This window comes from Triturus cristatus, chromosome 1_2, assembly GCF_964204655.1.
Source record: "Triturus cristatus chromosome 1_2, aTriCri1.1, whole genome shotgun sequence".
Lineage (NCBI taxonomy): Eukaryota > Metazoa > Chordata > Amphibia > Caudata > Salamandridae > Triturus > Triturus cristatus.
Window position 1 is genome coordinate 372563600 of NC_140580.1, and position 12834 is coordinate 372576433.

General features: G+C 49.6%; 1 protein-coding gene across 2 annotated transcripts in view; it reads right to left on the bottom strand.

Moving 5' to 3' along the window:
* Positions 1–12834, bottom strand: part of POLR3A (RNA polymerase III subunit A) — a 316237-nt gene that overhangs the window by 97839 nt on the left and 205564 nt on the right. For both annotated transcript variants that reach the window (XM_085604841.1, XM_085604831.1), the window contains exons 20-21: positions 7322–7492; positions 6901–7014 (exon numbers count right to left, since the gene is read on the bottom strand). In XM_085604841.1, coding sequence (XP_085460967.1) covers positions 6901–7014; positions 7322–7492 — 285 coding nt within the window. The remainder of the gene's footprint in view (positions 1–6900; positions 7015–7321; positions 7493–12834) is intronic.

The window sequence follows — 12834 nt, forward strand, 5'->3', positions numbered from 1 at the left end:
TGTCATGGCTACATCTATGGCGCAGTCGATGATCTCTGCCGCAGAAGACTGGCCTTCGGAAAGGAGTGCCTTCACCTCATCCTGTACGGCACTCGGAAGTTCTGCTAAGTATGGGGCAATATCCTCCCAAAGTTGGCGGTTATAACGCCCTAAAAGGGCTATGGAATTGGCCACCTTGATGGTCATTGCCGAAGTGGTTGAAAACCTTTTGCCTATTGTGTCTAACTTTCTGCCCTCCTTGTCTGGTGGTGCTGACAGAGGCGAGGATGGATTCCGAGAATTTTTCTGGGCCGCTTGGGTCACGACAGAATCTGGCTTCGGGTGGCCAGTCAGGCAAGCTGGCGCCGTGGACGGTGCTTTATACTTCTTATCCAGGCGCGGAACGACCGCAGGAACTGAAGCTGGCGTCAGCATCAACTTCTTTCCCTGGTCCCAGAGGAAGTCAATGATAGGGATAGATTTGGTCGTCTTCTTCGTCTGCTCCTCAAAGTCATGGAGGAAGCATTCGGTTTCCGTCGACTCCATGACCATATGGAACCGCGTCGCAGCCCGTTCCACTAGCTTATGAAAACCACCGATATCCACAGGTGGTGAATCCGCCTGGCGCGGTTGTGGGGAAGGTGGTGAAGATGCTACATACTCCTCCTCATCCTGGTCCGTCAGGTCTCCCTGGACCTCACCTTCCTCCATCTCCTCAGCCTCCTCAGCCTCCTCATCCGTTGAGTCTATCACCTGAGGTGGCGGCTCGTGGCAGACCTGCGTTACCGGCCGTGATTGCCTTGGGGCTGTCGCTGGGGTGTTAGTAACTGGCACTGGGACCCCTGTATCCTGTCTTGGCGGTTCCGGGAAACGTTGTTTGTAATCCCTGATAAGGAACTTGAGGTCCTTAACTATTGCCAGAGGGAGGCAGACCATTGGGGTGACCTCCGTGCGGACTTGTTCCTGGACGGGGCGCTCCTGCGCGCTTGAATCTTCCTGCTCCTCGTCCGTGCTTTGGCATTTGACAAACAGCTCGGAAGGGGAAGTAGCCTGTTGGAAGAACTCTTCTTCGGACTCTTCACTCTGCAGGATCTCCAGGGGTAAATTGGTTTGGACCTTGCTTGGAGATGTTGTTTCCGGGGTAATCTGTGGTCTGGAAGCAGATCCTTGCACAGAAATCGCCGTGGTTTTCCGTCCCACGGACGACGACGACGTTCCCGTCGACGGCTCGGCTGTCACCAACGGCGTCCCCATAGACGATATTTTCCTCGTCGACGAAGTCTTCGTCGACGATGTGGTCGTAGACGATTCAGTCGTCGTCGATGCCTTAGTCGTCGACGCCTTCGTCGTCGACGCTTCCGTCGTCGATGCTTCCGTCGTCGACGCTTCCGTCGTCGACGCCTTCGTCGTCGCTTTCGTCGTCGACGCTTTCGTCGACGATGCCTTGGTCGTCTACATCTTCGTCGACATCTTCGTCGACGATGCCTTCATCGTCGACGCGCTCGTCATCAATATCCTCGTCGTCGACTCTTCCGTCGACGGAGGGCTCCTCGTCGACGAGGTCCTCGACGGGACTATCTTCGTCGTCGATGATTTAGACGACGGTTTTAAAAGTATAATAGACGAGATAGGGGTACCTGCAGACGATGATGATGGAGTCGTCGTCGTCGACGAGCGGGCCGACGCCGCTGTGGACGTGGACACTGTCGTCGTTGCTGTGGAGACATGTCCTGATGGCCTTTTTTGCGCAGAGGATGGTGTCGCAATTTTTGAGGCCGACAGAGTAGGCTTCTTGAAAGTGAGAGAGACTTTATCAGACACTGAGGATTTCGAAGATCTTGCCTCTGAAGACTTTTTGTGCGTCTTCTTAGGAGGAGCGTCTGAGGGGCCAGGAGATGTCACTCTCGGCCTCTTCAGGGAGACTTCAGAGGCTCCGGAAAAGCTCGCCTCTGAGGACACCACACTGTCTTTGTCCTTGAGCCTGTCCAGCCAGATAAGCAGGCGGCCTTCCCTGTCTCTCAAGGTCTTATGTGGAAAAGACCTACATATTTTGCAGTCCTTAGGGACGTGGTCCGGGTAAAGGCAATACAAGCATAGTTCATGCTTGTCGTCCACATGAAGCCTCTTCTTCCCACATGAAGAGCAAGCCCTGAAAAGGGCTTTCTTCTGGGAGTCAGACATGCCAGGAGTTGTAGATGAAATAAACACTCACTGCAGCAAAAAGAGGCCTGAAGTAGTCAGCGTTGAAATCCTGAAGAAGAAAGTCACCAAAAACCGTGAATAATCTGGTTTGAAAGAAATCCTGAGGAGAACTCAGGCTGGAGACTCCCTAGCACAACGTGCGGTAGAAAATCTGAGGGACTGAGGCTCCTGCCAGGAAGGTTCTAGAGGGAGGTGATAGCTGATTGGCTGGCTCTAGGAGTTTGGTCCTTTTTACATAAGGACTATGATAGGCGGCTAAGGGGAGGCCCTTAGGCCTATTTTTTTTTTTTTTTTTTCTCTATGTATGTCTATAGGACATTACTTTTTTATGTACCGGAGGCTCCCGTCTCGACGACGGGGAATGATTCAGGCATGTGAATCTATGAAAGACACCCCTAATACTGGATAATTTACACGACTTGAGAAATCAGACACCCATTTATAAAAAAATTGAGTGTATTTTTTATCTTAATTTTGACACCAAACAAATGGAGTAGCATACATATACCCAGGGTTATAGATTATTGATGCAATATTAAATCAGTGCAGAAAAATACATCAAAAAGATAATGCTGCGGTCAATGGGAAAAGCCACAAGTGACAATCTGTCACTTGCAGGTCGAATTACGTGGAACCCATACAGGATTAAGGTCATGTGGGGCCCTGGACCAGGCCATGACAGTCAGCTTAATTTTACCTAGCCCATGCAGTCTGGGTGAGATTTGCCCTGGCTGTCCTTGGTGCTAAACGGGAGTCACGCTGGTGCTAATTTTACCACTTACATGGTGCAGAAAGAAACAGAACGCAAAAATACAACAGATACACCGCTTCTGACATTGGATGATGGTTGTATGGTGTTCCCTGTAGATGCCCGGTCGAATGTGGGGGTCGGTTACTGGTTTGGTTACGAACAAAACCTAGTAGCAGTAAGCACAGCAAAAAGATACTGGAACTTCACTGGGTCCGGGGGAGTCAAGTAGGGGCATGAAACTTTAGCGATTCTTTGGATCTAGTGAGTGTTTTTACCTGCAGTTTGCAGGGGGACTAATGTCACTAGTCCAGGGGAGTCTGAGGGTGTTCCGGCCTTTCCCAGGGGTTCCTATCATCAGCAGTGTCTGGTTTTAGGCAAGGAAGAGGGTCATTCACTCAGTTCCAAGTCTATTGTCACAGGGACAAAGTATCAGTCTTTTGCTGTGGGCAAAGTCCTGTTGTCGGTGACATAGGTCTCCTCTTGGTCCTTCCTTCATATGCAATTGTTCAGTTCTCAGGTACTGGCGTGGTGGTGGTGGTGGTGGTGGGGGGGGGGTGGTTTGTCCCTTAAATCCTAGATTGAGGGGAGCTAGGAGTGTGGGAGCTAGTAACCAATGGACAGCTACTCTGTACCTGAGGTGACCACATACAGGGGAATAGGTCACCTTTTCTACCCAGAACCCTCTATTCTGCCACTCCTAAAGATGGCAGAAATCAAACTGAGTGTACAGACCAGGCTGTCCACCCTAGGTGTGGCCAGCCTTCTGGGAGTGTACACCTCCCTCCATAGCTAATGTAACGCATGCCCAGGTACAACTGTGCCTGGGGCAGGGGGAGGGCTGTTTCCTCCACTGGGAGTCAACCCCGATGCGTAGAAGAGGCGATGCAGCCTTGGAAGTTCACTGCCTTGATGTGCCAATTCACTAGCCTGCTTGGGAGGAAAGAGTTGTGACCTCCTTCCTGCCCAGCCCTTTGTTCTGGACTCTTGCGAGTGATCACACTGCCTGGCAGGAAGTCAGAATCCTGTCTTGGCGGCAGTAGGCGTGAGAAAGCGCGGGCTGGTCAGACAGAACACAGCGAAGTTGGGGCAACGAGGTAGGCAACCTCTAAGGTCGCCACATTGGTGCATGGAACATCACTCAGGGCATGAGATTCATGTCAGGGGTAAGAAGGAACAATGTTCGGTATCAAACATGACATATTTCAGCAGTACCATAATGGAGCTGCCAACCTCGAGAATACACGGGTGGCAGCCCATGCATTCCTATGGACCACTAATAGTTTCCAATGGGGAACGCCGATATAGGGACATATAGGTTTTCACTTGTAGGTCTTCACCTTTAATATACTGCCACCTGCCTCGTGGGATGAGGTAGTCTACTGTAGAGGTGTCTGACATATTACAGGTAGTGCATTTGACTGTCTCGTACATGGTGAGGGCATTCTAGTTCAAGCAGTTTGCACTGCTCCTGCAGTCTACAACAGCAGGCCTGCTAGCAGTAGTTTGCTTGGGTTTCCCAGGGAGGTACAAAACTGTCTGGCAACCCTGAGGACCCTTTTACCACTTATGTCCTGAGTACCCCTGGGACTTAAAAGGATGTAACGTCTTTGCCAATTTGGTATTATCAAGTCAAACATACCGTTTTTTAAACAGAGCACTGGGGTCTGGGCTGGAGACTCCAATGCACTATCAGAGTCATAACCATTAGCATTTGAAACAAAAAGTGGGGGTGGGGAGTGGCCATACAAAAAGGGGCACTTTCCTACAAATATCAAACAAAATGAGGAAAACATAAGCCCAAAGTGGACTTCAATCATCCCAATTATGTAGAATAAAGGGAATTGGGCATTGTTTCCACTTGATGGAAATTATGCAACCCAATGCAGAATATACGCTCCCTGTCACAGTTGTTGCCAATAGCTCATACAAAGCAGATAGTCTTTCACATGGCGAGATGTCACTGACACATAGTATCAGACCATTAAGAACACTCACAAGCCTTTTCCTGTGCGGTACATTCACTAGATATAGTGGGACTTCTCTTAATTCCTGACAGCTGGAAAGCATGCCTGCACTGAGATGGGAAGGTTCTGACTTTAGTACTGAATGACATGACTGTCAAAGGAGGTTTGGACAGTGGTCTAAAGCTTGCTATGGCAGTGGGAGTAAAAATAGATTTTGAGAACAAATGGCAGACAGCTTTTTAGTAGGAATTTAGGATGCCCAAATAGAACACATTAATAAAAGCCCAAAGGCTGAAGGCTAACAATACAGTGTGGTTAGCTATACTGATATTAAGAGACTTGAACTGTTCTACAGATATTGGCTTAAAGTGATGCATTCACAGAGTTGCATCATGCTTCAGCTGTACAAGTTGACAAAATAAGATACCAGAAAATGTGTTGCACAGAGGACTGAAAATAATTCAAAGACAAAACACTGAACACTTTGTTCAGCTGACAAATAATGTATTGTAGAACTGCAGTAGTACAGTTTGGAAAACAAGACCAGAGGTAACCAAAGTAAAGTGAGATGCCCTCCCTTTATTACAATTCGATTTCCTCCACTTGCTGCTACGGATATCCCCTGCATGCAACATAGGTTTAAACTCTTTAGCCGACCTTCCACTGCACAAACTGAACTACAATTCAAGTGATCAGGCATTAGGATAAGGCACACATCTAATACAAAGTGACTGCTTGAAGGTAGCCAGAAGACCAAGAATAAGAGGAATTCTTTTTTAGGAGGGGAGTGGTGAAAGACACGAAATAGACAATGTCAATAAAGCTCCAGTTGTCTATAATGGCTATCATCACCCCCAAGGTGAAAGGCATCCCTTAATTTAGGTACCCATCATATGGGTTCCAAACCTGTTTTCCATTGTGAACAGACTTTAAAAATTGAGGTATTTTAAACACAGATGTAAACATAGACGTACTTTGGCTGGCTCCAAAAGAATTGGTAGCTCACAGTAGTAGAAAACAAGCTTTTATTCTCACTGATGTGATGTACCTGCAGTGAATAACAGCATTTTGTAAAGGCTATTTGTTATAACGGATGAACATGGAAAGTATAGAAGTGTGAAGACAAAAGTATTTTACTGTGCTCGTTATTGTGCAAGGTGTTATATTAACACAGAAAAGGGAGGGATCTGTAATAAAGATTAAACAAATCCTGAGCTATTGGAAAAATTGACGGCAAGCAAAGGCAATCCCATCATTTTGAACCAGCTCTCTTGGACCATTATATTATGTAAAGCAGTCACAGAAGTGTCCTCTGTAAATAAACTGTCTTGGCATCCATTTTTGGCTTCTTTGCCTCTAAATCAAGAGTACAATAAAATGCTGAAATGAGCACAAATGGTTTATAAATACAAGAACGTTACTTTTTTTGTAGAGGTTTATGCATACGAAGTTATATACTGATTTTACCTATCAATCTAAAACGTGTTGTTTTGTTGATGGTTGTCCAAATGATCTAATCACTTTTGGTCGTGGATTACGCATCTAAGATTGCATATTGATCATACTGATTATATATTTTTTTTTAAACATGCTGTTTTGTTGATAGCTATACAAAGTATTAATACTTCACTTGAGCATGAGGTTCTGGAGTATAGGTACTTATTGTGCAAGATACAAATCTCGAAGAAAAATTTGTAAATTACATTGTCTAAAAATGTCTATATAGTTGATGAAGGTTGCAAGCAGCTGTAGCATATGAAGAAATGCAAAAAATTATATATATATGTATATAAATAAAAGCTCCTCTTTCAATTTGGTACAACAACATGTGAATGACGTGAAAGTAGTAATATGATGTAGTTCAAATCACAAAACACACAGAGTTGCAGCTCTTAGTGCAACACATAGGGCAGCTGAATGCATCTGACTTTCGCCATTGCTAGGAAAAGAAGGTCTTTTGTAATTTGTTAGTCAGAGAAAGACATTGAAATAGAAATAAGGTACCTGCAGGTAACTATCACGACAGCAGAGGAATTCATTCTTTTTCATTATAGATTCAGCTGTTAAGACCAGCTCATTTTTACTCAGTGCAGGTTCACTGTGGCAGGGGTAGATGGCCTACAAGAAGACAACATTTCCAGTGAGGTTATTAAACTGAGAAAAATAATCTCAACAAAAGGATGGAAAGGGCATTACATTCATAATGGAGAAGGTTGTAGTCAAAGCACAGCAACACAAAAGATGTTCACATGCAGGCAAATGCAGTTTGGCCTTCCTTCTTAAGGAGGTGTGGGTTTCAAAATATTTATTATTGTACTAAAAAACATTTTATTTGCAAGAGGGGATGGTTTAATTAATCAATCCTACATCTCTCATCCCATCACATCGCATGAAGGCCTAAGACTACAGATTCTGCAACACATACTCGGACGTTGTCGAGAACCCTTTTGAATTCCAAGGGTTCGTCCTTCCCCTCCATTGCCGCAGGATCTAATCCATCTCCCCCATAGATGAACTGGATGACGTCGCCCGTGGCGCTCCGTACAGTCAGGTCGTACTGTGAGCACAGATCCTCCAAGGACTTTACTAGTCGTCTCTAGGACAAATGAAAAGAGATACAATGTTACTTTTGAATGGTCCTTTTCCAAGAAGTTATGCTTGTTGCTTGGCTTTATCAAGTACCAGATGGATCAACAATGCAGAATGTATGGATTACAATCAAGTGCTCCAAAAACGGAAAGGGATGTCACAATGATGGAATGCTACTTAAAACATATGAGCATACAAACTAGCCCTCAATGGATCAAAATCAGAAAACCTTCAAATGAATAAATATACAGCCACCTTTCAAATGTAACTATCGAATGGGTCAATAGCCAACTCTCTTCCAGCCTGGAAAAAATACTCAGGAGCCGTTTTTGACCAGAATCCTTTATCTTCCAAATCATCAATAGCACCTGCTAGTCCCGTTCAAAGGTATTATTTTCGGTGGGCGTGGCCAAGATGGCGACCGAGTAGGACGTGCCTGCTCCTCGCTCCGACCCCTGGCCTGGGCCAAAGCCATATAGCGGCCTACAGCGGATCCCTGTACAGCGTCCTGGACCCCACACCGGTCCGGTGCATGCTCACAGAGCCTGGATCTTGAGAGCGGCGCCGGCGCTCCACCTCAGCGATCGGCACTGCGCAGCTCGCGGCCTGCTCTATGGCAGAGGTGAGAGGTGCGCTGGGGCGGCCTCGTGCTGTGGGACAGAGCACAGCAGAGGTCCCCTAGTAAGACCCAGGCGGTGGCGTTTGGCCCAGAGGTGGGGTGCTGTGACCCCGCTGGAAGCTAACGGCGAAGGTGCACCTAAGCGGCGGCCCCAGTGATGGACGAAGGAAGCAGTGCGGCCCTCCATCAGGGGGCCGCTGGGGGAGATCGCACTGTTGACGGGGGCAGGTGAGCCCGTGCTTGGCCCTGTGTCCCTCACCTCCCTGCAACATTTAGGAGGTGCGGAGCCTGGGTCGCCCTGGGCCCGGGCCTACGCGCACCCGATGGCAGCTTCGCAGCGGTGACGCTTGGGCCGCGCGCCCGATTCCTTGGAGGATACCCTCCCCCCCCCCCCAGTGGGGGTGTTTCCACTGATTACCCTACGGAGCAGTGCGCCGTGACCTACGCAGGCGTGAGGCCCTGGTCAGCAATGCGGGAGGGGCGTGAGACTCCCCTCAGAAGTGGAAGGCAGTGAGGTGGCCAAACCAGCGGGAGGGAGGGGGGGCGATGCTTACCGGCGCAATCGGTGACACAGCTACAGCTGTTGGGCCTCAAGCAGGAGGAGGACTCTGCGGGAGCAAACCATGTGACTTCGGGTAAGCAGCCAGGAGTGCCACGGAGGAGCTTCGGTGTGGCTCCGTGGAGAGGATAGTTAGAGGGAACCACATGCTGCCCTCATGAGAGAATTCCATACCATGAAAAAGGACCTGACCGCTGAGATCCGGAAGATGCGCAGAGACAGATTCGGTGGGGGAGCAGGTCGACAAGCTGGAGACACAGCATCAACGCGAGACGAAGAAGTGACACAGCTTCAGCAAGAGGTCCCGTGTCTCCAGGACAAACACATAGATCTCCAAGCTCATGCGGAGGACCTCGAGAAACGTTCTCGCTGGAACATCAGAATCCGGGAGGTTCCTCAGGGGTCGGAGGGACAAGACATTGAGGCCTTTGTTGAGGAACTGTTTCATCATATTTTGGGGGGCCCTCAGGAACAAGGGATCAAACTGGACCGGACCCACCATGTGGGACCCAAGAGACCGGCGACTGTCCCCCCCTCCCAATATCTTGACATGCGTGCACGACTTCCAGCTTAAAGAACGCATCCTATGGGAGGCGCGGGCCAAACACCCCATAGACTTTCGCTCCTGCAGGCCTCTTCTGTTTCAAGATTTGGCAGCATCTACCTTACAGAAATGGCGGGAGTTTCGGCCCGTCACGGCGTTCCTGCGCTCCAAAGACATCTCCTACTCCTGGGGCCATCCGTTCCGGCTCATTTTCAAGTGGGAGGGCAGGCTCCGCCAGGTCCGTTCCCTTTGAGAGGCCTTGTCGCTTCTTCACCTACCAGAAGACGACCGTGACAGTCCAGAGAGGGAGGTTCCCACTGGGCATCGCAACAGTTTGGCAAGATGGCAACGAGTTGGGAAATCTCACTTGCGTCTTCGCCCTGATCCGGAGGCAATGACTAAAGAACGTAAGGCTGTGCTGAACTCTCTGTCAGAGGACTCAACTGCCGCAGACTGAAGCCTGCCGCTCTGGTAAGGCTAGCTTCAATTCTAATGGGATCCATATTGACTTAGCTGGCTGGGCCTTGTGCGGGGTGGGGGCAGCGGGCGGCTCCTGCTAACCATCTCACGACTCTCCATGGGGCAGATTTCCTGGGACATTTGTGGACTTCACATGTTGATGTTTTTAGTTGTGTGTTCTTTATTAAGGATTCCGGGGTTTTCTCCTCCTTCCTCCAGATATAGCGGGTTGATGGTATTTGCAGTCTGTGCCTTATATTCGCTTTTGCAGGTGGGGGCAGCTGTTACTAGCACACCTTGTGGTTTCCTCTCACGTCAGTAGACATTAATATCCTGTCCCTTAACGTTAAGGGGCTGAATAACCCTACCAAAAGGTGGGCTGTTTTGTCCTTCCTTGAAAACTTGGACACTCATATTAGCCTGCTCCAGGAGATGCACCTTCTGCCAACAGACACCCATAGATTGAGGTCCAGGGCCTTTCCTTACCAGCTGTTCACCTCTTGGGCCTCTAAGACAGCAGGGGTGGCGATTCTGGTCTCTGCTAAGATCCCGGGCCGGGTAGGCAGCAAACAGGCCGAGGTTAAGGCTAGACTTCAGGCACACACCTTCACCCTGGGCACGCACACCCTCACGATAGCTACTGTATATGTTCCTAATGAAGGCCAGGAGGTGTTCCTTCGGGAAGTGGTACATGAGCTATCTTGCCTCCCAGACAGAACTTTTCTTTTAGGGGGAGGGGGGGGGGGGGACTTTAACTTGGCCTTTGATGGCGCAGTGGACCGATCAGGGCAGTGATGGGGGCAGGCTGGGGCCCTTTCCGAGAATGGGAGACGTCTGCTGGCGGAGGCTGGACTTACAGACGTCTGGCGACTGCGACACCCAGGGTCCAGAGAATACACCTTTTACTCGCATCCCCATAAGACATACGTCAGGTTTGACTATGTACTCACATCTGACACACTGACGCAGCAGACACAAGAGGTGGAGATCCTTCCCTGTCCCCTATCCCCTATCTGACCATTCGGCGGTGCGGATATCCCTGTCCTTACACCACCGACTGCCCCCTCGAACGTTCTGGTGCCTGCGTGAGACGATGCTACAACGCCCCTTGGTGGTACAGCAAATCAATAAATGTATTACCGACTACTTGGACCTCAATGATTCCCCCAACAATCTCTACAACAACCCTATGGGAGGTACTGCAAGCGGTGGTCAGAGGGGAATTTTTGGGCATCGCAGCAGCAGACAAAGATAAGAGGGACAAAAGGGAGCGACTATCTGGGGAGGTTGTCGAATTGGAGCAAATTCATCAGCGGACAGGGGTGCCCAGAGTCTGGAAGCAGCTTAAGGCAGCCAGGGCACAGTTGGCGGGATTGGATATAGATGGGGCTAAATACGCAGCCCTTCACCTGAAGCATGCATTCTATGTGGGAGGAGATGGGTGCGGGAGGTTCCTTGCTTACAGGTTACGCGCACAGCGACAGATGTCTCGCATTACTGGGATCCTGGACCAAGAGGGACGGGACGATGACACTGATCACGAGATTGTAGATACGTTCCGGCAATTCTATGAGACCCTGTATGCGGCCCAGACTCTACCCGAGGACGGCCTGGCCCGCTACCTACAGGGGGTCTCCACGACTAAACTTGTACAGAGTCAGGCGGAGGAGCTTGAAGCCCCCATTAGGCTGGAAGAGGTCATCTCCGTTATCTCTCGCTTAAAACCTCATAAATCATCCGGCCCAGACAGCTTCTCCTCGGTCTTCTATAAAAGGTTTTGCCCAGTTCTGGCTCCACTCTTGGTGCAGGTCTATAACTCGATTGGGACCACTCCTGCCGCCCCCCTCCCACCCTCTATGCAGGAGGCGCTGATTACGTTAATACCCAAGGCGGGTAAGGATAGGCGTATGTGTGCTTCCTTTCGCCCTATATCCCTCCTTAATGTGGATTTAAAAATCTTAACCAGGATCCTGGCGAGGAGACTCTCTCACCACCTACCTGGGTTAATATACCCAGACGTCAGTGTTCTGATAATACAAAACGGCTCCTGCACCTAGTGGACAGATCTGAGCGTTTCCCGGCGGAACGAATGATATTCTCTGTCGTCGCTGAGAAAGTGTTTGACAGGGTCCACAGGCCTTACCTCCAGGCGACGCGGATTCCCTTTGGCCTTCCCAGCTGTTTCATCGACTGGGTATTTGGTAGCTACGCGAATCCTACTGCCACGATGCGAATGAATGGGACTGCTTCGACGACCTTTCCCATATGCAGGGGGACGAGGCAGGGTTGCCCTCTGCCACCACTCCTGTTTGCCCTGTATATGGAACCCATGGCCTAAAGAGTTTGAAACGATCCCGTCATCACGGGGGCACGTTTCGGGGAGACGGAAAACAAACTCTGCTTATACGCGGATGACGTGATGGCCACTTTGGAGCGCCCTAGGGAATCTCTACCTGCACTACTGGCTGAGCTGGACAGGTTCACATTGGTATCGGGCTTTAAGATTAATGTGCACAAGTCACAAGCCCTATAGCTCTCCTTGGAGCCTGGGACATTTGGGCTGTTACAGTGATCCTATCCTGTCCAGTGGGCCCGTGACTCACTTCCTTATTTAGGTTTGCAAGTCTCCGCTACTATACAGGCCACCAATGAGACAAACTGCACGGCAATACTACGGTAGGTCAGAGATTGCCTCCGGAAATGGAGACCACACTCGCTATCGTTGCTGGGCCGCATAGCAGCTGTGAAAATTATGATACTACCCAAAATCCTCTATCTACTCCATACACTCCTGCTAGTGCCTCCAGCAGGAGTCATACGTTCAATGCAGAGGGACACAGAACGCTTTATTTGGCTGGACTAAAGGGCTCGACTATGTAGGGAGCTCACCTACAGAGATCCTGTTGATGGGGGCTTGGGAGTCCCTGACCTACAAGCTTACTGGCGGGCGGCTCAAATGAGAGCACTGGTTGAGTGGTCTCGCCTGGAGTCTGAGAAGCATTGGCTATTTATAGATAGGTCTCTCGCTGGTCAGCCTCTGTGGGGGGTTCCCTTCCTCGTGCACGCAGGGAGACCTCGGAACCTGTACCTCTCCAAGGTGACTCAACCTACCATCTTGGCCTGGAACAAGGTCGCTGCCACTAGAGGGCTTACGACTTTTCCGTCTCC